The sequence below is a fragment of the Onychostruthus taczanowskii genome, unplaced genomic scaffold (genome assembly GCF_017590055.1).
Source record: "Onychostruthus taczanowskii isolate IOZ18803 unplaced genomic scaffold, ASM1759005v1 scaffold79, whole genome shotgun sequence".
Classification (NCBI taxonomy): domain Eukaryota; kingdom Metazoa; phylum Chordata; class Aves; order Passeriformes; family Passeridae; genus Onychostruthus; species Onychostruthus taczanowskii.
Window position 1 is genome coordinate 3,479,728 of NW_024505782.1, and position 25,166 is coordinate 3,504,893.

The 25,166-nt window shown below is 45.5% G+C and overlaps 1 protein-coding gene across 1 annotated transcript in view; it reads right to left on the reverse strand.

Annotated features, from left to right (window-relative positions):
* Positions 1-568: 568 nt before the first annotated feature.
* The window catches only part of MYO5B (myosin VB), a 146,247-nt gene continuing 121,649 nt past the window's right edge, over positions 569-25,166 (reverse strand). The window contains exons 28-40 of the mRNA XM_041423573.1: positions 20,623-20,874; positions 19,715-19,812; positions 13,004-13,081; positions 10,610-10,808; positions 9,863-9,956; positions 8,711-8,854; positions 7,263-7,414; positions 6,821-6,910; positions 4,623-4,773; positions 3,487-3,766; positions 2,748-2,922; positions 1,668-1,748; positions 569-900 (exon numbers count right to left, since the gene is read on the reverse strand). Coding sequence (XP_041279507.1) covers positions 748-900; positions 1,668-1,748; positions 2,748-2,922; positions 3,487-3,766; positions 4,623-4,773; positions 6,821-6,910; positions 7,263-7,414; positions 8,711-8,854; positions 9,863-9,956; positions 10,610-10,808; positions 13,004-13,081; positions 19,715-19,812; positions 20,623-20,874 — 1,947 coding nt within the window. The 3' untranslated portion in view covers positions 569-747. The remainder of the gene's footprint in view (positions 901-1,667; positions 1,749-2,747; positions 2,923-3,486; positions 3,767-4,622; positions 4,774-6,820; positions 6,911-7,262; positions 7,415-8,710; positions 8,855-9,862; positions 9,957-10,609; positions 10,809-13,003; positions 13,082-19,714; positions 19,813-20,622; positions 20,875-25,166) is intronic.

Sequence of the window (25,166 nt, forward strand, 5' to 3'; positions counted from 1 at the left end):
GGCAGTCGTTTGCATCATGATTATTTCACTAGGACAAAACCTTTACTAATGTAAATTTGGTAATGCAAGAAAGTCCAATGGAACAAATTCCTGCCAATTTATCTAAATTCCATTAAGCAGATGCACTGAATGTGTTTAGAAGGAGCAACAGCATTTCTCAAACCTACAATTTGTGACAAATTCCATATTAGTGGAAACAAGCAGCATCCCAGACCTTTTACCTTTATGATGAGATAAATACATACCTTCTGCAATTTACCTTTTCAATTCACTATCATGAATGCAGTTACTAGCAAGAACTGAAGGCAGAACTGCATGTTCTGCTATTCATACACACAAGACCACCTGCTACTAGACAAATGACACATCCTTCAAGGCAGCACAAGTGTCTCAAATTTTGTTTTTGTCATAGACACCTATGAAAATCAAAATAAGCTGTCTCCCAGTTCCTGGCTTCTGGAGATGATTATGGGCTTTGAACTATGTCAACATAAAATCAAGAAGTAAAAAATAAATCTATTTTTCAAGTATCCTTATTTCTTAGATGCAAATTACCAAAAAAAAAATCACATACAGACCAGTGTCTTTTTTAGTGTACATTTTAGCATCCATTTGTTATTGTGTACTGGTTCTTCCATAAGCCTGTTTGGTCCATATTTAAAGAGCTCTTTTTATGATTTTTTTTCTTTTGTTGCTGGAAGTCTCTGGGAGACTCTCTAGTGAGAGGTGAGTTTAATACTACTTTCTTCAGACTTTATTGAGAAAATCCAAGTTGAGAGAAGCAGGGAGATGAATGGAGTCCATGGTGATGGCAGATGGGTTGAAGGGGAACAGAACTGGGAACATGTGCTTGAAGTCTAACAGCAGCTGTGGAGGGTCATTCCGTTCTTGCAACTGCTTCTGTTGGATGTGGGAGAAGAAAACAAATTTAGCATCACTTGTTGCCTTTTCTTGTTGTGTTTAACACCACCAAAGGTTTGAGAATGTGCATCATTTTACGGATACTGCAGAAAACGGTGAGAACTATTTTGTTTTCTTCTGCAGCACCTTTCATTCTGTGCAAGTATTTACAGGAATTTACAGACTGTAGGAAACACTGCTTCAGGAGAACGGGGTTACATTTTCTACATGACCACAAAGGTACAGGGCCTGAAAACAAGATGACCCCCTTGGCAAAACCAGGAGTACATGACACCAGCAGACCACCTTTGATTCAGCTGCTCAGCCATGGTGATATGTTCTGGGGGTAGCTGAACACATGCCCTTCCTTTTCCTCCCTGCTCCCTGTGAGCATTAAAAGCTGTTTGGCTTTAATTTGCTTATTTTTCCTTCAGTCACCAATTTCTACCTCCTATCTCAGAAGTAACTCGATTTCACCAACACTTTGTTGACTCCTGCAACCTTAATCCTCAATCGTGTTGCTACTGAAGAGCTGAATTAGCTGAGCTTGGGATTTGGGTGCTTATTGCCCTCTGTGGTTAACAGCCTGGTTATCCCTGCAGCTGTGTGCTGTAAGTGTGTGTGCACACACAGAGCACTGAATTCAGGACAGCCTGCAGCAGCATGCCTTTTATAAAATGCCCGGGTTAGCAGTGATGTAATACAGATGTCACTAGAACTACAGAGATGTCATTTGTGCCCTCCAATTGACAGCCCTTTAAATTTACCTGTATGTTTCGTATGAAAGCTACAGTCACACGTTCTTCAAACTCATTCACAGGAGTGTAGAGATTGAGTATCTTTACAATCTGTTAAAAAGAAAACATGGTTACAGTCGTGAGAAACCAGCTTCTCCAGAACACAAAGCACCAGCAGCAGGTTGTCATGATATGGCCACAACAAGTCTGCCATGATAAAACAGAGAAAAGAAGCAGCAGAAATATCACCCTGGTGTTTTTCTTTGCCTGCTGTAAGGTATTGCAAGATCCTATAGACCTGTCAAAATCACTTATGGAAACATCTGTAAACTGGCAACAGACTTGGACAACAGATTTATACAGGGCTGGCACATGGTGACATGGATGACTTCTGATGTCACCTCTACAATACTTCTCTTGACGCTCCCTCACTCCCACTCCTCCCCTCAGCTTTTCTCAAAAATGCATGCTCAGGACAGCGTGATGCAGGTATATTAGAAAGGCTCTCTGAGAAGAACTGGAAATCAGCTCACACCTCCCACTTCTCCCTTCCTACAATAGTATCAAATAAAGGACAGGCAATCCAGCAGTAAAAAATGTGAGTTTATATCCTCCTGGAATGAAGTCTCAAAGTTCAAGGTCATATCCAGGCAGCCTAGGTTGGTACTTCTAAACCTCCCGCCCCAAGGAGGAATCCTTGGTGGGCATCCTGCAGACACAGCCAGTTTAAGAGCTGGCAAAAGACAATAGGTGTGGGAAGCCCTAAAATTAGTGGGTTTTGGGAAAGCTGCAAAAGACAGGCCTCAGAGAGAGCAGAATTGCCATTAGTGCTAGGTGGGTTTAAAATGCCCAGGATCTGACTTACACATCAAACTCCTCGGGGCTGGGTTTCATTTTAGCACATTTCTGGAGCTCCAGTGCCATCAGTGGCACTGTAAGAGAGGGGCCACCTCTGTGACCACCCCTGGGAGGGGCCAAGATGTAACATCAGTCCTGAAAAGCACAAGCTGTGCCCACGGAAGGAATGGCACACTGAAGAGCTGGCAGCAGGAGACCACCCTTTCCCACTCCTCAACTACCTGTGCTGTAAACCCCTGCCCTGCTCCCTACCTGCTGGGTCGTGAGCGACGTGCACAAGGAGCAGATGGCCTCAGCATCCTCTGAGGTTTTCTTCTTCAGCTGCAGGAGCTGCGCTGCCTGAATCAAGGGCTCCAAAGTTTGTGCTGCTCCACTCTGCTGAAGATTCTTCCCACGCAGCCATTCCTCCAGCTGGCTGATGTTAAACCTGGAAAAGCAACCGAGACAAAATGTGAGCTGAGAGGTAAAAAGCAGCATCTTCAAAACTCCTCTTTGGGGCTCAAGGTATATTGCAGTGCTGGTGTATGTGGCTTTTTGTGATGTATATTTGTGATACACGCAGCAAGAGACAATCAGACCAAAGCTTAGTACTCAACAACTCAGAGTAAAACGCATACTCCAAGTACCTTACAAATAGATGAACCATGTAACAGCCAGACAGCACAAGGGAGGTGCTTTTCTACAGTATTCAGGTTCCTCCAAGTTTCAACAATTAAAATGAAACTTTTAACCAGCTTTTAAATGCTAACAAGATCCTGCAAGGTACTCAGACACCTTTGAGAATATCTACACAGAAAATGCTTTTACTGTGCCCACTGGCCTCAAGGGGAACACAGGAAAATCCAGCACGGGAAAGGGGAGATGGTAGCAAAAGGAAGATTTAACTAATTTGCACTGAGAAGTGCACTTTATTTTCCTATTTTCCACCAACTTATAACATTAACAAAACTTCCCTAAGCAGGCAGAGCCCTGCCCCAAGCCCCAGCCCCACCTCAGCTGCATGCCCGTGCTCCACGAGCAGACATCCTTCCTCAGCAGGAGGTTGTTCAGGGCGATGGCGTTGATCATGTAGAAGAGCTGCTTGAACACCTGCTGGATGATCTCTGGGTCCAGGCCCTGGTCACACATGATGCTGTGGAATGTGTTCAGCTGGCGAATCATTTCATCCAAGCTGTAGGAGCTGTCACCCGCATTGGAGGAGTATTTCCTGTAGCCCACCGGTTTGACACTGGAAAGCCCTTGAATACTCTCATTTTCCAACACAGCAGACACTGAAAAGAGGGGGGGAAATGGGCTAAAAAGCCTGCATCAATCTGTTGTCACTAGAGGGAAGAAGAGATCCCTCCCTCCAAGGGCTGCAATGAACACGTATCAGTCGCCTGCATCAATCTACTGTCAATCTATTGTCAATCTACTGTCAATCTATTAGAGGGAAGAACTGATCCCTCCCTCCAAGGGCTGCAATGAACACGTATCAGTCTCAGTGATGCAGCACCACGGACGCTGCGAGAACCAACAGCAGGACAGATCCATGAATGCTGCCTTACTCTGATAATACAAAATAGTTTAAAAACACACAAATATCATAGAACTATGCAAGATTTTGGTTTGGTAGTGACCTTAAAGGCTATTTAGGTCAAACACTCCTGCCATGGGCAGGGACACCTTCCACCATCCCAGGTTGCTCCAAGCCCTGTCCAACCTGGCCTGGGACACTTCCAGGGATGGGGCATTCCCCAGATGAATCCTCAGGGATTTGGCTGAAGAGATAACTCCTCTCATACCTTCTCACACACCCTCAAAAACAAGGTCTTTATGAGTCTTTTTCCTCTTCCCAGTCCTCTCCTCTCTTATAATGTACATTTCCATCCATAAAAAGATTTACCACAAACCTGGTCTGGAGGAGAAAGCAAACCCACCAACACAACCGCACCTCTTCCACTGCCTCCCCAACAGAAATAAAAGAGATATCTTCTGGAGTGGGAGGGAAAAAAACCCTCATCCCTATTAGCTCCTACCGTGAGGGAAGATAAAAACTCTCTGGGTCATGCTGTCACTGTGCAAAGGTCTGGAAAACAGATAATCTGGGCCAAGAAACACCCATCTGCAGGGCAGCTGTGGGCTCACCGATCATGGGCTGCAGGATGCCCTCTGCAATGTTGATGAGCTGCTGGTAGATCTGGATGGAGAGGTGGCCCAGCACCTGGCGGTACTCGGTCAGGTCGAAGTTCTTCAGGCAGTGCTCATTCTGCTTCGCCGTGTTTTGGGTCATGAAACCCTGAACAGGAGATGGAAACACCCAGGCTCATTATCCCACCCACTGACAGTCCATCAAAACCACTGCATTAACCCCCCCTGCACCCCTACAGTACAGCATACCAAAATATGTTACCAAAGTACATTACAGAAAAGATCAAAACTCAAAAATCACCTTTCAATTACCTAGGCATTTGTTCATAAATTATTACTAGAGAACTATCTTTTGAAGAAAATCATTAAACTACCAGTTTTTCATTTCATCCTTACTAAGGATCTGCACATTTGCATTAACTGCAACATATATAGGAGTAGAAAATTACATCTTAGGCCCTCTGAATCTACCTTTTTAGCTTATCCCTTTAAGTTCCAACTGTTTATGGGAAACAAAATATTTTTAAATTAAGTTTCTGGAAAATTGAAGAAAAAATTACAACTGCATGTTACGTGTTGCTTTGACAACATTTTAAATTGTTCTGAAATTCATAAATCTCCTGAAATAACTGAATTTGTTGCCTGTCTTTTGCTGATACAGCTGATCTATAATCCTGCATTTGGCTGCTGTAAGCCCTCAGTTCTGGGGTCAGATATTAATACCAGTTTTAGTGGTGGAAGCCAATGAGATGTTTTAATTAACACAGATCCTTTAATGCCTGTTCATATGGTCTTACTTGGTGTGAAAATGAAAACTATGAAACTGTTTTTGGTGGTTGCTGACTGGCAAAATGCAAAAATACAACACGTATTTTCAATATGAGTTGATTTCACAATTTCCCCATTTTCCTGACTTATCATAAAGCACCATGCTCTTCACCTGACAGGACTGCATGTGAGTTGGGGTTTTCTTTTAAGCCTTTTCTTAAAAATCTAAAGATAAGAGTATCTGGCAAACTGCTGTGAAGTTTCTCCCCTCTATATTTTGCAAAAATTTCCAAAGAAATTTGCAAACAGCTAGTTCATTTAACACAGTAAATCATGGCAAAGAACATAAAATTTATGACTGTGGTTTAACCCAGCTGGTTTACTGGAAAGGATTTTCTTTAAATGCAGTATTATTATCCAGACAGAAGAGGGCAAACAAGAGCACAACTGCTAGTAAGTATTCTCTGAAATATTTTTAATTTAACTTTTAATTTTGAATCTTCAAAACCCAGTGCTGAGGTTCACACACAAACCATTATCTTTTGAATGACCTGAATAGTTAATTTAATTCTATGATTTTTTTTCAGTTTGAATGCTCAATATATCTAAAGAAATATCTAAAGACTAAAAAAAATAACAGTATTTGGTTCTGTTGAAAATTTTAATACGCAGAATACATAGCTATAAGGATGCCAGTGTGCAGTGTTGTAGAACTGTGATAATCCCTTTCTTTTGAAAGGGATCATCTTTAATAAATCTTATTCCAAGCTATGAAATATTGTTTAATGAAAAGCTGTGGGACCAACTAAAACCAGAACAACCTTCAAAATGGCCCCCCATAAAGACCACAGGGAGGCTGGCCCAGCTGGGGCTGTTCCCCTGCACAAGAGAAGGCTCCAGGGACACCTCAGAGCCCCTGCCAGGGCCTCCAGGGGCTCCAGGAGAGCTGCACAGGGACTGGGGACAAGGCCTGCAGGGACAGCACACAGGCAATGGCTGCCACTGCCACAGGGCAGGCACAGATTTTGGGATCTTGGGCAGGAATTGCTGGCTGGCAGGGTGGGCAGGCCCTGGCCCAGGGTGCCCAGAGCAGCTGTGGCTGCCCCTGGATCCCTGGCAGTGCCCAAGGCCAGGCTGGACGGGGCTTGGAGCAGCCTGGGACAGTGGAAGGTGTCCCTGCCCATGGCAGGGGGTGGAACGAGACAGGATTTAAGGTCCCTTTCCAACCCAAACCCTTCTGTGCTTTTAGGAGCTTTTCCAGGAAAAGCAAGCCGTGCTGTATCCAGATTATAGCACTGCTGTGCTATTCCCGGATTAGCCAAGGAGGGCAGTCAGAGCAGCCCCATCCCACAGCCAGAGGGAAGCCCCTGGTGCCAGGGGGAGGCAGGACGGTCCCTCAGGGATGCCAGCCCCGGCCCAGCTCTCACCTCTTCCCCGCTGTACTGCTTCAGGCAGTGCAGCAGGCGGCAGGTGTTGGCCAGCCAGAACGACGTCATCTCAAAGTCATCCTGGTGCTTCTGCAGAGACAAAGTCAAAACACGTGAGATCCCACCCTCCCTTTCAGTGGGGGGTGATGGCATCACAAAACTAACCAATTTTGAGTTTCCCCACCCATAATCAGGCAGCTTCCCCTCTGCAGCTGGGCAATATTAGCTGTTCTTCCCTGCGAACTTTCTTTTTTTTTTTTAACCTCTAAATTCCAACAATTTTATTGCTAAGATCACAATTCTCCTCGCTCTTCTAAAAAGGGAGGGTCTAAGAGCAAATTGCCCTGAAAATCACTGTGAGAGCTGAGTGTCACACTCTTGGACATGGTTATTACCATCTGACAGCCCCTCAGCCCCGAGACAAGAGCAAAGGGACACCTGCCTTCAGCACTTTCTTAACGCCGTTGATGGTGGAGGTGAGCAAGGAGTGCACCTTCTGGTCATCATTGATGTAATCTGCATGTCTGATGCACATGTACAGGATGTAAGCAGGAAGGCAGGGAACAGTAGCAGACACTGCCTGGGGCTTGAGATCTGGAAGATATTACAATTTAAAAAATGAAAGATTTCACCAAAAAAAAAAAAACAAAACAAAAAAAAACCCGCAAACTTAAATTTCCCCAACTGACAAGTGAAGCAGAGAATGCCAGAGCTGGAGTGTACCCAGGCAAACCCCTCTCCCCTCAGCCCTGGGAAAAATGACATTTTGGCTCTGCAACTTGCATCCCCCTCTGCAGAGCAGACACAGAGCCAGAGGTTCAGCTGCAGGACAGAGGGACCTGCCCCAGACCCTCAGCACTCAGGCTTGGGAGGGCAGCCCTGCCTGCACTGAGGCTTGTGACAACACCCCATTTCTCCTTATGGATGCACAGTGGAGCCAGAGCTCCTCTACCCTGTAAAACCCTACCCCAGCAGCACACAAACCACCTCAGAACAGCTCCCTGAAGCTTTCAGGAATACCTGGCACAGTAAATCCTCTGCCCGAATTGATGACACTAAATCACTCCTTCCCTCAAGATACGGAATCCTAATGGCAGCTGTGGGCATTTGGAGCCTCTAAAGAACAAGCTTGTCTGATTAGGGGAAGTTCAGTGCCCACAGCAATGGGCTAGCGAGCCCCCTGAAGCTTTCAGGAATACCTGCACAGTGAGTCCTCTGCCTGAATTGATGACACATTAAATCACTCCTTCCCTCAAGATACGGAATCCTAATGGCAGCTGTGGGCATTTGGAGCCTCTAAAGAACAAGCTTGTCTGATTAGGGGAAGTTCAGTGCCCACAGCAATGGGCTAGCACTGCTCTGTGACCACTTTCTGGATCCTCACAAGGCTCTGCTGGGGTTAGAGTTGTAGTGAATACCAACACCTTGCCAGGGAAGCCTGACTTCTGAAACAGCACTGAGTGAGGGGATGCTGCAGCAACTCTGACCAGCCTGTGCAGCGCAGAAGAGCTCACAAGTTCATTATCTGTTGTCTGTTTTTGCCTCATAAACCGAGTTACCTTTGTTCCACTGCTGTGTCAGATCCCAGGGGTCTGTCCTTCTGCCACACCCTCCCCATCTATCCCCTCATATGAAGCTCAGCAAGTTACTGCCTGCTCTAAAAACTGTAGCCTTGCTTTGCGTTTCCCATTTTTTGCTATCCCCAAGGGATCGTGTCCATGCTGGTCTATCTGCTTAGTGCAGCACCACTTTACCTACCCAAACTGCCATCACCACGAACACGCAGCCCCAGAAGGGACTGAGAAGATCTATTTGTCTACCTTAACTTTCTAATCTCAAGTTTACAATGAGAGGGAGCAGCCAGGCAGAGAAGCAGAGCAAGTTCCCCACCTGTAATGAGGTTTCGGATGAGGAGTGGCTCATCTTCTTTGTAATATTCCAGCATGCCCTGGAAATCCTTCTCCTTCCTCTGGACAGCAACCTGCATGTTCCGCTCGTGTGGCCTCCTCTCCACTGGCACCGTTGTCTGGGATGCTGTGAAGAGAAAAGGTTATCAACACCTGGCTGGCACCTGGAAATCAACAACTATTTGGGCCCTCCACTAGCCTTAGTGCAAGTCAAAAAGTTATATATTGAATTCCCAATAATGTCATCAGCTTTGACAGACTTATAAAAACATAAACAATCAGGTCCTGGATCACCAGTCCACAGAGTTTTGACTCTGGATGTAGGAAAAAGTACAAAACTTGAACTCAGAAGAGGAAAAAATGAAGCCATTTTTTATTTTCCAAGAGACCACAGGCTAGAAGATAGCAACCCTAGTGAATGATTTTCACAGAGCCAGGCAAGAAGCAGGCAGGCAATGCAAAATCCCTAAGAATGGCATCTTCTGTCTGCCTGCAAAGCTGCAAACCACGGTGGCACACTGCTGAAGTGTAATAAAGCAGAAGAGACCAGAACGCAAATACTGCAGCAAGCAGCATGCAAATCACACTGACAGAGAGCAGCTGGGCGAGCCGTGGAAACCCTCCAGTTACTCAGCTTAATTTCACTTAATGCCTGGTTTCCAGAAATTAACTCATGAGAATGGGGCTCTCTGATTAATCACGGCTTCTCCAGAAAACAGGAAGTGCTTTCTATACAACACAGATGCCACATTTAAGATGATTTCTCATTAAGTAGAATATACATACACAATTTGGTACTAAAGGGTTATAATTCCCCCTTCAAAACTGACAGATCAGAGCATTTTCCTGCTGGTCACTGGGCTCCTTTTTGTATCTCTGCCTGGGTCACTGCATTGACTGCAATGACAGCAAAAAAGTTTCCTTAAATATCCTCCAAACCCTGGCACGGGTCAGTGTCAGCTCAGCCTGCTGCTAGTTCAGTGCCAGAACAAGCAAAATCTTACTTTCATAGAAAGAAAAAGAAAAAAAAAAAAAAAACCAAAAAAACCAAACCCTGCAGCTCTCCAAGATTGGCCAAAGAAGTAAAACCCAACTGCAGTTCCCCCACTCCAGCATCTCCCAGTGCACAAATCACCTTCAAAATCTTGGACTTTCTTCATGTAAATCTTCAGCTGCTTCTTCAGCTTCTTTTCATTCTTTTCCGACTTTTCCAGCAATTCTTTAAGATCCTGAAAGACAGAAGACACATTTAAAAGAATTTCCAACATTAAACCCAAGAACAACTCATTTGGGGTGAGTTAGAGGCTGGAGTCTGGTCTGTGCATCACCAAGACATGGCATGAGCATCTCAGCACCACACATAGCATTTAATCCTGGCTGTTAATCACATTTAAATGGTTTTATTTAGACATTGGAGTTGTTGAAAAAAGGCAAAAACTCAGGAGGTACCAACATTCCCTCCGGAATTTGCACACAGATACAGAAGGGGAGAAAGGGAAAATTTATGATCATCCAGTGGCAACTGCCTTTCCACACTTCCAATAAAAGCAAGCAAGATCAAAGACCTGTGCTGCCTCTGTGCCTAACAGAGTAGAAGGGTCCCCAGTGATCTGATTTGGAAAACAGTGCCACAAAGTAGACAGGCTTAAAAAAGCATTTTAAAAAAATTAAAAATAAAGCACCTATGTAGTCACAAAAGCCATACAGCCATGGAACATCAGCTCAAGGCCAGGTGCCAGCACTCCCAAATGCACCAGTGGGAGATGCTGATGGATTCTGCAGAGTTTAGGAGGGGTGAAAGAGATCCCAGTGCCCTTCCCTCCTTGTTATGGTTCATATCTCCTTCTCTCAAACTGTTTTTTGCCCTAGCACAGCTCCTTACCAGGTTTTCATTGGTCAGACGTGTAATTTCTTGCTGAAGTCCAAACTCCACCTGGACCTCTGGAGAGAGCTGCAGAGTCTGCAGGAATGCCTGCTGCTGCTTCTCCAGCTCCTCTTGCATTAAATCCACCTGGTTTTTCAGAGCTTCCATCTCCTCCTCGTGCTCCCTTCGCTGGTCCTGGAGCTGTGCTTCCAGCAATCTGAGAACAGAACCACATTGATCAGTCTGTGGTGTCAGCATGACAGGAGTAACCACCACTTGAGTTTAGATCCTGCAAAATCAGCCAACCTGGGAAATACTCTGTCAACCTCCCTATAAAGCTGACGAAGAAGAAGCTATTATTGCCACACTAGTCTGTCATTTGCTATACTACAGATTAAATACTTTTGAAATAAAGAGATATTAAATCGAAGGTTGGGATTTTTAAAAAATAAATCCCAAGGCACCCTTTTTTATTTAACTGCATCAAGCATCCAGGTTCCTTCACTTGCAAAGAGCAAATACATGGCAAGAAAGCAGCACAGATCAACACCTGCAGGTTTTGTTTTCAAAAGCTCGGCTTGAAGGACATTTTTTCCTGTGCTCCTTTCCTGTCAAACACAAATCCTCACTCTTGAAAAATGCCATTTGCTAAGCCAGAATGCCTTTTTAAATCCAGTGGAAAAATGACTCATCACTGAGATGTTAACTGCAGACACCTGTGCTGATGGTGATGGTGACAACCTGACAGGTGACATGGTAATTGATTTTAAGTGTCCCCTACCCTCTGCTACATGGAAATCTCTCTTCAGCCCACCAGCTCTTGCCAGATGATTGAAGTGACTCCAGAAAGTATGAGGAATCTCAGAGAGGGCCACCAAGCCAGAAACTACAAAGTATAGTCCCAAATTATGCAGGACAATGGTGGCCAAGAGAAGGAATGACCCAAGGGGACTACCAAGCCCCTGCCCCTGCCACAGCTCCCAGATGTGCCTGGTCAGAGCTGTGGGTCACCTCACACCCAGCTCAGGGCCTTCTGACACTGGATGCAAACAGCAGCCCTCAAAGATGAGGAGGATTCTGCTGTTGACAGCTCCACACTGACCCAGAACATGCACAGACACAGAGCCACAACTCGCTCTGGTCCATTGGGAAATCGATTGTGACCCACACCTGTCAACTGTTCCCTTACAGGAACAACTATGCATGGAATTTTTTTGTTGTTGTTTTGGCATTTTTCTGTAATAACTTTTATAAAGAGTGCATCCTTTCAGGGAAGATTCCTGGATGAAAAGTACCAATCAAACCCAGGTTGTTTTGTGTGGTTGTTTTTTTTGTTGCCTTTAGAAAACTTAACGACACAGTCTCTACTCCCACATCCCAGCACAAGACAGAAAAGCATGTTTTCCACCTGTAGAAACACGAGCAATTATGCAGTCAGCCTCATAATCCTGTCAGGAGTTATATTCTTAATAAGCTTGGAAAAATACAGACCCACCATGAAATAAGTATTAAGTACTTAATTTTCATTTTATTTCTTCATACTGGGATTAGCTGGCATTCAGTCTGGATAATCTGTGAGACACCCTCAGAAGAACATGCTCCTTCTAAGAACCTGAGTCTCTACTTTGCTTGGAAAAACACATGAAATAATCTCTGTTATTTCTTCCTGTTACTGTCTGGTTTTACCCTGATACCTCTAGATGTGACAACTTTAGACTACTCTATACATGACATTTAAAATTTTCATCTCCTTAATGTCCTTAAAAGTTTATATAAAATCATATATATTTGAGCCCCATAACCACCAAGCACGGGGGTGATGCAGGACAAGAATCCAGGAGGGATGTTTGCCCAGCAGAGCAGGACCTGGGGAGAGCTGTGGAATGAGGGCACCATGTGTCCATCACGTGCCTTTCTCACCCACAGAAAACACATGGATGGGAGCACAAAATCCCCAGGATCATGCAAAGGTGACAGCACTGGGATACAAGCACAGAGCCTCCCCTTCCAACAGGTCAAGGACTGGGAGAATACACTTCCGAGAGGTGCCATGTCTTAGTGCAATTTGGGAGAAAAAAATTAAAATGGGAGGGTTTTTTTGTCTTCCTGGAGATCCCAGCTTCCCATCACCCAGTTTCCCATTACTGCCACCTTACTGGATCACAGCTCAGGCATTAGTGACAACAGCCACCACCAGCAATGACCAACTGGAACCATGACTCCTCTGAAAATTACAGGAGGTCTCAATTCCTGCAGTTTGGAAATCCTACCTCCAGCTGCTCCCAGACAGGAGGACAGTGGGTCCTGCCCAGGACCACATGGCAACAGCAGAGCAAGAGAAAGAAACAACAGGGCAAGGAAAAGGCAGGAGAAGGGAGAAGCAGCAGTGGGGGAAACCAGAAAATGTTTGACCTGGCAACTTGCTTTAAACCTTGATAAGCCAAGCCGAGCTCTCCATCTTCATTGAGATAGCCCCAGTCCTCAGTCTTGCTAGAAATAAAGGACAGAAAAAGGAAAGAAGAGGACAGAGAAAGACAAAAGGTCAATTGAAAGAGAAGGGGAAAAGGTGCAGAAGCCTTATGTATTTCATTCAGTATTCATTTTCAGAGCACACTTTCATTGCATTGCATTTCTTTTTCTACCACAGAGGAGAGCCCTTCCCTGGTTGTGCCCTGTATGACATTTTAAAAACAAGTTTCTCCATCTCTTTTTCACTGCAGCAACTCCCACTGGTCTAAGATAAATTCTACTCCTCCTTCAGCCAAGGGTTTCCTCAGCATTTGACTCAAACACATCAGTTGTTCCTCAGAGCAACCTTTGGTCCAAACACCTCATGCATCCACACAAGATCAATCTCCTCTGTACACATCCAGGCAGAATAATGGCCAGGAAAGTCTCATCTCACTTTAATACTTTTAGCAGTTGGCTTTTTTAGTCTGCTTTTAGCAGATTGTTTGGGGCTTTTTTTTTCCAAGTTATATGAGGCAAGAAGCTGATTTATCTTCTTTAATGAGGGGCTGAACACATAACAAATGAGTCAGGTAAGCTGGTCAGCTTGATCAGAAACACTTGTTACAGCAAGATTTTACGTGGCTTTGATGTCAGCTAGAAAAAGGTGTTTGTTTTAAGCAATAGCAATTTTAAAAGTAATCAAGGAAACCATCAAACTTAATATATCATTCTACTTAAATTTTAAAAAAAACCCAAAACCAAAACATAAAAAGAAGAAAGCCAAACACACATTTTGAAAAGAGCTGTAGCAGATGCCATTCCCTGGCAAGGGAATCTCTGCATATTTCAGTGGCAAAGCACAACACACAAACATTCACGAGCAAATTTTCACAGGAGGGAAGCAGTGAGAAGTGTGGTGTTGCAGCCCTGCTTTGAAGGGGCTCTGGAGGTGCCTCACCACCACAGACACTGGTGCACCCCTCCTATGCCAGTGCTCGAGCACAGCACTTCTCAAACCTGGCAAACATTTCAGGCACTGACACTTGCAAAGTTCATCTGTTACAGCCACACGTATGAATTTAAATTAAAACCTTGTTGCCATCCCATACGTAGCAGGTTTCTAAAAGGGTCTGCAGGCTGACAGATAAAGGGAGGTTTATTGGTCTCAGTTGCATGAATTTGTTAGTAAAGTCTTTTTTTTTTTGGTTCATATAATTTTATCAGGACATGTCCTCAGGCACTGAAAACCAAAGGAAAAAGCAGGAAGGGTCCCCACTATTTATTGCACATCAGAAACCTGTGAAATCTCACATGTTGAGCAGCATTTTTAAGAGATAACAGCCTTGGAAAAATAGCTTTCCTTCCTTTTTTATTCATAGGCATTGAGGTAAATAAGGAGAGGCACTCAAGAAAATGCCATTATAAGATAAATATATAAAAATGCCGTTTTAAGGTAAACCTGCACTGGGAAATAAGCATTCAGTCCATCTCTATCAACACAGCACTGACTCAGAAATCACTGCACTCCCCCTTCTCCCAGAAGGTCACATTGACCAAGACGTAAAAAAGGGGTCCTTTCAATGTAGTTAGAGTAATTGGCATCTGAAACCTGATTTCCTAAAATCCTGGGTCAATCCTATTCTCAAGTAAGGCTGGAGAGGAGTTAAAAGGGCTGATTACCAAAGCTGTGTTTTCCCTTTATCCTGACCTTGGAGGCACAGGTCTGGGGAGCAGCTAGGACCTGCAGTCAGCAAACAGTCTTCATCAAAAGCAAAAAATTCCTACCCAAACACACCCCTGCCCTGTGAAAGCAGCTTAAAGGAGGTGTATGTACCCCAAACCCAGAGATGTTGATTTCAGCATCTTCAGTAAATTATCCTCTCTTCATAAAAAAGGGGACATTTCACTTTCAGACACAGGTGGACCTTTTTGTTTTAGGTAAAAGGAAAAATACTGTGCATCACAGACTAGATCTATGGCAGAGTGGGAGGATACCCATGGGAGAGTGGGAGGCAGAGATATGGTACAATCTCCACAGGATGGTCTCTCCCAGGTGCAAAAGCATCCCTCATGTGAAGCCAGCATCAGCTCTTCCCTTTGCACAGCAGCTGCAGGTGGGACTTGCCCACCAGGAAAGAAAAAAAAATAAATCCATGTTCTCTACAGAAATCACTTGGAAGCTATCATGGAAGCTAATTTCAAAGACACAGCCTGATTTACTCTGAGCTGTCAGGTTATTTATTATCTCTTAACACCATCACCTGGTCTCACTGGCTCTGCATTTCCACCAAGATCAAACAGGCTTGAAAGAATGATCCCAAGAACTGAAACAAGGAACAAAAAGCCTACTTAGCTCTAGATTCAGTTAGTGTTGGAGAAAAATGAGGTAGGAGCTAACTTGATTTTGCTCTTAGCAGCCGAAATTCAGTGGAAAGGAAAGGAAAGAGGAAGGAAGGAAGGAAGGAAGCAAGGAAGGAAGGAAGGAAGGAGGGAAGGAAGGAAGGAAGGATGGAAGGAAGGAAGGAAGGAAGCAAGGAAGGAAGGAAGGAAGGAGGGAAGGAAGGAAGGAAGGATGGAAGGAAGGAAGGAAGGAAGCAAGGAAGGAAGGAAGGAAGGAGGGAAGGAAGGAAGGAAGGATGGAAGGAAGGAAGGAAGGAAGCAAGGAAGGAAGGAAGGAAGGAGGGAAGGAAGGAAGGAAGGATGGAAGGAAGGAAGGAAGGAAGGGAGAAAGAAGCTGAATTTAAGGCATTTATAAAGAAAGAGCTGATTTCAGTTAAAACTTGCCCTTGACCTGGAATCAAAGGGCTTTCCTTGGAAGCTTTGTGGAGAGAGAATTGATACATGAGCAAAGTTAGCAGCACCTGGCAGAGTTCTTCCTCTTTTCCTCCTGCTGTATTGAGAAGTGCTGCATGATATAGACATGGAGAGAATAAGAGGCTGATCTCCCACCAAAATAAAGCCATGCTCTGTCCTCAGCCTAAATGACTAAGACATGATGGCTTAGAGCTAGGAACAGCTCCTCAGTAGATGTCACCACATCCATAAGCCTGGGCTGGTGAAAAACTTCCACCTGGTCAAAAAGCACCTCAGACTAGGGGGTATAGAGCAGCTGACACCCCTGAAGGACTGGGCCATCCAGAGGGACCTGGACAAGTCCAAGCAGTGGCCCAAGGAAACCTCATGAGGTTTAACAAGGCCAAATGCTGGAGCTGCTTCTGGGTCAGGGCAGCCCTGGGATCAACCCAGGCTGGGGATGGGCAGCGGGAGCAGCCCCAGGAGAAGGAGCTGGGGGTGCTGTGGGTGAGAGCTGGAGCTGCCCCAGCCTGAACCCCCCTGCCCTGGGCTGACCCCCAGCGTGGGCAGCAGGGCAGGGGGGATTCTGCCCCTGTGCCCTGGGCTCAGGTGAGAGCCCACCTGCAGAGCTGCCCCAGCCCTGGCTCCAGCAGCACAAGGACGTGGAGCTGCTGCAGCCAGTGCAGAGGAGGCACGGAGATGCTGCCAGGGCTGGAGCCCCTCTGCTCTGGAGCCAGCCTGGCCCAGCTGGGGCTGTTCCCCTGCACAAGAGAAGGCTCCAGGGACACCTCAGAGCCCCTGCCAGGGCCTCCAGGGGCTCCAGGAGAGCTGCACAGGGACTGGGGACAAGGCCTGCAGGGACAGCACACAGGCAATGGCTGCCACTGCCACAGGGCAGGCACAGATTTTGGGATCTTGGGCAGGAATTGCTGGCTGGCAGGGTGGGCAGGCCCTGGCCCAGGGTGCCCAGAGCAGCTGTGGCTGCCCCTGGATCCCTGGAAGTGTCCAAGGCCAGGCTGGATGGGGCTTGGAGCAGCCTGGGATAGTGGAAGGTGTCCCTACCCATGGCTGGGGGTTGGAACAGGATGAGCTTTAAGGTCCCTTCCAACTCAAACCAATCTATGAAAGAGAAATAGGAGTGCTTCTTGCAGAGAAGGTGAGAGAAGAATTGGTTCTTGCTTATAAATCCCACTTCAGAACTGCAACCCCACCAGAAAAGCTTCTCATTAAAATAGGTATTGATCAAGATGAGAAAGGGAAAGCATTTCTGTTTCTCATGCTGACACCCTTAGGTATAGTGCTGTGTAAATACAAACACAATTTTTTGCTGAGGGAGGGAATCTTAATTTATGTTCACAAACACAATAATCCAGGCTCCCCAAGCATTTGTCTTCATCCATTTTATTGCCATCAACACCAGCCTACAGCTTATAAACCAACCCAATAAACAGACAACTTGCACAGGGAACCTTGTAATGGGGAGGTTGGTAGTGCTTAATGAGCCACTGGATAAATCACTGCAGAAAATCAGGGTGAGAGCATATAGAGCTACTGCTGCTGTATTTCAAGAGCCAAGCTCCAGTCAAGCTTCATGCGAAAGAGAGAATAATGAACTGACCCTGGAGACTGCAGATTTCCCCTCCCAAAACTTAAGAGACCAAAAACCACCAAGGCCAGATCACATGAACTTCTTAAAATTGCAGTTCACCCATGAAATTGCAAGGAAAGAGATTTGTACCCCTGTGGAAAATTAGATCTTGGAAACTTATAGGCCCTGGAGGGATTTAAAATCCATGTGGATGTGACACATGGTTTAGTGCTGGCCTTTGCAGTGCTGGGGGAAGAGCTGAACCTCAGGAAACCTTTCTGAGCCAAAATGATTCTATGATTCCGTTCTTTCTGTAGAAGTCAAGTGTGGAAAGCAGAATGTTGGGAGGAGGACTGGAGCCTCCTGGCAGGCTACAGAAGGCAAAGGGCACCAGTATGGCCAGATACCAACTTATACTGGGAGCCAGTGACACCCCGGGGTCAGACACACATCCTGTGAAAGCAGCAACCCTTGACTCCTTCACCAACCCCTGAGCACAAACTAACATTCCCTGCACACTGGAAAATTTAGGGAGTAATTAAAGCTCTGCACAACAGTGGTATTTCACATCCTGTATGAGCACCCACAGCTCCAGAAGAATGTTGGAAAGAAGGAAGAAGAAGGAAAGAAGAAAAAATTTATAGAATTCATTAGGTGACCAAAACCTACTCCTTGCTGCAGGAAGCACACTGAGCTCCACTGATTTACTGACAAGAATGTGATGTGCAAATTGATCTCATCACCTCTGCTGCAGGAGGGGCAGAAATTTCATCAGCAAGTTCACTTCAGGAAAGCAAAATATTCAACGGCAAATTGAAAAAAAACACAAAGACTAGTCCTGATCTAGCCAGACATGATGCCCAGGTGAGAAACCAAAGTCACTAGAGCCCTGGACCCCAACAATCCCCACTGCCCCAGGCCTCCAGACCCGGTGAAAGCTGGCAGAACAGCCTGGGCAGAGCCCCAGGCCAGCCATCAGGGTTTTGAGCTCCACTTAAATGTGCCTTTCCTCATATTCATACAGGCGTGAATAAAATCCTCATTAAGTCAGGTCCCAGCCTGGAATGTTAACAACCTTCTGCAACCACTCTACAAAGTAGCATACCCTATTGTGTTATTAAAAGCTATTAATCCACAATAGGATCTTCTTCCTTGCTGAATGGGAATTATTTAGGGGGAAAAAAAGCTTCAAACATCTGTATTTGCCAAGAGAAAAAAGAATAAAGATTCCATTTCCTTGAAGTAAAACAAAAATTTACTTTTCCACATATCTTGCTGTTTAATCCATATACTTTTTTCTTCTTGCAAGATACTGCTTTATTATTTTATATCCTCCTGGGCAGCTGCAAGGAGTGATTTAATGCTTGGCAATATCACCCCATTGTTACTGTCAAGACAGACACATGTTCCAAGTATTAATCCTCATTGAGGTAAACTGGCAATAAAACAGTTGTTCCTGACACTCAGTTTGGGTGCAAGAAAATCAATAATATGAGTGTTTCCGGGGAATACAGCATGTTTGTTAGCTCAGTTTACCATCATGGCATCTTCCCAACAGAGTATGAGACACCTGAGGAACAACTGATGGAGCTGGGGGTGTTCAGCCTAGAGAAAAGGAGACTCGGGGGTGACCTTATCACTCTGTACAGCTCCTGAAAGGTGGTTGTAATCAGCTGGGGTTCGTCTCTTTCTCCAGGCAGCACTGACAGAACCAGAGGACACAGTCTCAAGCTGCACCAAGGGAAATTTAGGTTGGATATTAGGAAAAAGCTTTTCATGGAAAGAGTGATAAAGTTCTGGAAGGCTGCCCAGAGAGGTGGTGGAGTCACCATCCTTGGATGTGTTTAAAAAAAGACTGGATGTGGCACTCAGTGCTATGGTTTAGTTGAGGTGTTGGGGCTGGGTTGGACTCAATGATCTTGAATGTCTCTTCCAACACAGTCATTCTGTAAATTCTGTGAATTCTGTGAAATAAATACAAATACAGTCCCAAATCTTAGTCTTCCTGTTATTTCCATACTGGAAGCAAAATCAAAACCCTTTTGCTCACTTCCATGCTTGCCTTTCCACCTGCTCAGTATCTGACTGGAACTAGATGATCTCAAAGGTCTCTTTTGACCCAAACCGTTCTGGCATTCTACAATTCCGTAAAATGTGTGCTCTTGATGGCCCACCCTTGAGTCCACAGCACAATCCAGAGGCTGGCAGCCCTCAAGGACACATTGACTGTGGTGTGGATCCCTCTCTCCCACAGAAACCCCTCGTGCTGGAGAGGTCTGTGCCACACTTACCGGTTGGTCTCGCACATGCCCTGGTAGGCTTCGATCGCGTCCTCCTGGTCGACGTGCCGGTCACTGTTGGGCCAGCTGGCATTGGGGGAGATGCTCTCCTAAAGCCAACGTGCAAAACAGCTCTGTGACTTCCTGCTTTAAAGCTCTGCCCAGCCCTGAAAGGACCTGACACCAAACAACTCCCAATTATTCTATTAAGAGCACCCCTGGGGCATCCACCACACGACTGAGTTTCTGTGAATCCACACACATGCAGCAGGAGAGATAAGAGATGGAAAAAAGATGCAGTGAACTTGGGAAGAGGATAAGAAGGGTGCTTGGCTTGGTCTGAAATACAAAACACACCAAAACCTTGAGGAATGGTAAGACAGCAAATCAATAAAGATTGACTTTCTGGAAGATGTCCATTGGAATGTGCTCTAAATACAAATTCCATCCCAGCTGTTTGAGAGACAGGCTCCATTCTTGCCTGCACATCAGAACAAACACATTACAGCTGCACCAGCCCAAAGTGAGCAGAATCTGAAATTCTAGAAATTCTAGAAAAATTCTAGAAATTCTAGAAATTCTTTTACCTCACCTCATTTCCTTGCAGAATAAGATTATTGCTGCAAAACATTGCCAGGAACATGCTGAACCACACACATTGGTGCAGGGTGGTGTGGGTTGGCTTACCCTCATCAGGTGTGGGGGTAGGAACCCTACAGCAGTACTATGGCACAGATAGTCCCGGGCTATCTGAAATGCCAGGGGCTGCATCTCATCCCTAGGCAGGACATCCTGTGTCCCTGCCAACCCCCCATAACCTCCCTGTGCCATCCTGCCCACCAGAGCAGAAATGGCACTGCACAGGCAGCCAGTGATTCTCCATCAACAGAGGAGAAGAAGGTACAAAGAAAATCCATTACCCTCTCCTTTACCATGTTTTTCCCCGTCTCTTTCTGCTGGGCTGCCTTCATGATCTGCGACCTGAGGATGAGCACCTCCTCCTTGCGCACCTCCAGCTCCTCGTTGGCGGATTTCAGCTGGTTCAGAAGGAGGTTGTAGCCATCCTGCACGTCGTTGGAGGAGTTGTTCTGGGTGGCGTGGTCGGCGATGGCCTTCCTCAGCTCATTGAGCTCATTTTTCAGCTTCTTGTTCTCCGACTCCAGCTCTTGCCTCTGGAAAACACCGAGCCATTAAGCAGTTTAGATAAACTGCCCTGTGGTGCCTCATCCTGCTCTGAGATGCCTCTAGGCTGACTCAATTATCGATGGTTACAGATCAATACAAGCCAGGATCTGCATTTTGCTGCCAGCCTAGACATCTGTGGTTCAGGGAAGGCTTTTGCTTTAGTCAGCAGCCTGTTGCTGTTTAATAACAACACTACAGAGTGACCCAGGGTATTTTTTATTTGTTGACACTATTTCTAAACACAAAAGCAGTCTGTTAAAGCAGCTAAGCATGCTCTTTTCTCCTCCACCTCTTTTCCTTCTGAATCAATAGATCACACAACCTCCACAACATTCAGCTCACCTTTCACATTCATTAGATAAGCTGGAAGATGCTGGTTTGCCCAAACCATCATCATGGCAGGCATCCCTTAGGTGGGCCAGGGTCTGTGAATTCCTTCTTCTTTTCTCATACACTTTGTAATTCCCCCACCCCAATGCAGTGTTTATAGCTGGAGGATTTCCTCACCCTGATATCTCCTCAGCCACTGGTGTTTGACAGGCAGGGCCAACACTGCGCTGGTTTGATGCCAACTGATTCTCCTGAATAACAACATCTTAGCTGAGATAACTGAAGGGCTTATTCATTTCTGCATGGCAGCAGAAGACAGCAGGATAGAGCTCTGACAGGCAGTACAGCCTTTATTTTAGTCTGTCACTACAAAGCTTTGTTTGGAGGTGGCAGCATAACATTGGGAACGCCTTGCCACCACCCAAAACCCACCTGGAGAATCCCTGCTGGGTCAGGAGCAGCTTTGCTCCTGCACACAGTGCAATCACACAATCATGGGATGGTTTGGGTTGGAAGGGACCTTAAAGCTTATCCAGTTCCACCTCCTACCATGGGCAGCGACACCTTACACTGTCCCAGGCTTCTCCAAGATCCTTCCAACTTGGCCTGGGACACTTCCAGGGATCCAGGGGCAGATTTTCTGGGCAACCTGCACCGGAGCCTCACCACCCTCACAGCCAAGAACTTATTCCCAATATCCCATCTAAATCTGCCCTCTTCAAGCTTGAAACCATCAGTCCTTGCTGTGGGTCACAGACTGGCTGGGAGCCAGGCTCCTTGGAGTCCTGTTCACAACAACCCACCTCCTTTTGCATGATCCTGCACCTCTGGCTGGGTGGCACCCAGGAGTGCTCCCTCCCATCTCCATGCCCCCAGACTTCTCTGGCAATGCCAAACCCCAACAGGACCCTTGTCCAACACAGCACAAACCAACCCCTGCGCGTGAGCTGACAGTCTGCTGTCTGATGAGGGGTCAGCTCTTTCCTAGGGACCAACCCCCATCCATGTGGATTCTCCAGTGTCTGCAACAGCGCAAGATCATTCCCCAGTGTCACCCACGTGCCTCTTCATCCTGCTGCTTACTGAGCCTTTCCACAGCTTCCTTTCACAACCCCTCCTATCTCTGGGATATCTGCTTCATTATCAGCTTGGGCTGAGTCAAGCTAATGAATCCAAAAATGGCTGGGGGGGGGGGGGGGGGGGGGGGGGGCAATTTATCCAATTTACACAGTGTGTAGCTAGCACAGCTGTGTAAACCCCATTTCCATAGGAAACGGGTGTTGTAATTATAAATCCTTACAAATTATAAATAGCATGGCTTATCACAGCAGAGGTGTGAGCAGAATAGCTGATCTGGCATCTGGGCAGCACGCTCCTAGCTGAACAGACAACATCAGTAATAGGGCATATTAAGGTACTTTATACCATCTGTCATGAAAAATACTACCAAAAGGATAAGAAATTACTTAGATCCATCATCTGGTTAATTCCACATTAACCATGTATATGAGACATGGGCTTTTCTGTAACTGGTGTTTAAAGCAGGAGTTGGAAGTTTGTGCATGGTGGGAATTGGTATCAAACTGGGTTTAACTCTTCCTGCTACATCACCCCTCACTGATGGTGAAAGCAGTTACTTGCTTTTCTACTCTTCTCTTAATAATAAAATAACTCTTTGGTGGGTTTTGTTATTTGCTGGGTAAGACCTCTGCTTTCCTTTTTCTTAACCTTTGTCCTCGTCCTCTTTGTGTCCCTTTCTCCCTCTCTTTTTTGTAATGGGTCAGCCACACTGCCAACTCCAAGGCCTGGTCATTTCAAGTTCTGGCTAGAAACAAAGCCAGGAAGACCAGGAAGACCAGGAAAGAAAGCAAATACCAATAACCCTGCTCCAAGAGCCCCTGCCATACACTCCTTTCAAAATTTACATTTAAGTATATTCTATGCTCCTTTCTTTGTGGATTTCATGGAGCAGTGTTAAAACACCTTCTGTCCCCAGCTCACACACCCTTTTGCATCAGCACTTGCCATGGAAGATCAGCAGCTAAAATAAAATGCTATGGATGTGGAAAGAGATTTCTACTGGCAAAATGAAAAATGCTCTTTTTTTCAGCATAATCCAGTCATGCTGATTTATTTGACAAATATCTGGCAAATAAATTTGACCAAAATATTTTACAGTCAGAGTGCACTGAACTTGAACTCATACTTGTCCCAACATATGCAGTGTTAAAGAGCTCTGACAGGGTTACCCAAGCACTAATGGTGATGGAAATAGCTTTTCTTTAGCAAAGAGCCTACAGAGCAGTGCTCAGGGAAGTGTGAGCCTGCCTAAGTCACAACTAAGTGCCTAAGGTTAGCACTGCCATGCCAAGATTGGATTTTGCCCCCTCTCTTCTGGTACTCTGCAGGAAAAGAAAATTAAATCCTCCATGCAGCTCATTTTATGATGGGCTTCCAATTCTAAGGGATGAAGTGAGTGAGAAACTTGCTTGGAATCTTAGAATGTGTGAGTTAGGAAGGACCTTTAAAAGCCATCTAGTCCAGCTGCAGAGACAGCTGCCACTAGAGCAGGGTGCTCAGAAACACAGAGTCAGAGCAAGGGCTCCTTGGTGCTTTCATTCCCACTGCCACTTTCCCAGCTTGAAAAAACAAGGAGAATACATTTTTCACTGGCATGTCTGAGGGACATATCTCCCTGTTTTGCATTCCTGGATAATGATTAACCAAACATCTGTCTGGGTATATTTTGGGACAGCATCTTCTGAGAAATGTTTTTCTCCATTACAAAGGACAGGTAACTTCTCCCTGTAAATTTATCAGTGTTAGCTCAAGTTTCACACATTTCAGTCTTATGAAACTAAAAAAAACAGATGAGCCTCTCTAATGGAGCACTGTGCCTCATCCACTTCCCTCCATCAGAATCTGCATCAAGAATGGGCTCCTCACCACATGCTAAATCCAAAGGCAAATCCCTGCCATCATGGGTGTCGTGACAGTAATAATTATGGTAATAATTACACCAAGACACCAAGCTGGAGGACAGCAGACACCTATGAAGTATCAGACCATGGGCTGCTTGCAGAAGCCAAACCAGCACAGCCATCCAGTAGTATCCACACCTTGTATTGTCCTGCTTGAGGGGCTGTGAGTGCCAAAAAATGCCTGAAATGTGACATAGAAGTATGGAATCATACTTTAAAATAATAAGGAAATAGTTTGTAAGTTAAAGCTCATCTTGTCCAAACTGAAAGAGAGAAGGTTTAGATCATAAAGGAGAAAAAAAAATTGTCTGAGGGTGGTAAGGCCCTGCCTGGCACAGGGTGCCCAGAGGAACTGTGGATGCCCCTGGATCCCTGGAATTGTCCCAGGCCAGGTGGGAACAGCCTGGTCCAGGGGAAGGTGTCCCTGTCCATTCCTGACAGACTGGTGCCTCACAAGCCATTCAAGAGCATCCACAGAAAGCCTGTCTCGTGTGTGAGCTTTCAGACACCTCAGGCTATTTCCCCAAGATAAAGTCTTTTTAAGCTGGTAAAAATGAAAAATAAACACATTCACAATAAACTCTTAAAGGAACCAGAGATAGTACAAACATCTGAGATATAAATTAGCAGGAGAAAGAGAAGAACAGCTTTGTCATAGCCATGGAAGCAGCTGTCAAGGGGGAAGGAGGGAAAAGAAGCCCTCAAAATCAGCAGTAAGTCACTCTTGTGCTGCAGACAGAGACTTCAGCCTGTGTCCTTGTTCAGATGTGGGGACAACAGCAGGGAGGTGTATTTGTTTCTCTTTTTCAGTGGTCCTTCTCAGGAAAACATTCCTACAGGAAATGTGAATTCCCTGCACATTCATTTTCCATCTTTTTTAGACTAAAGTTTAAAGAACCCTGCATTTTTAGCAACACATGCCACCTATTCTTATAAATAGTATTAACATTAATTGGTAAATTTGTTAA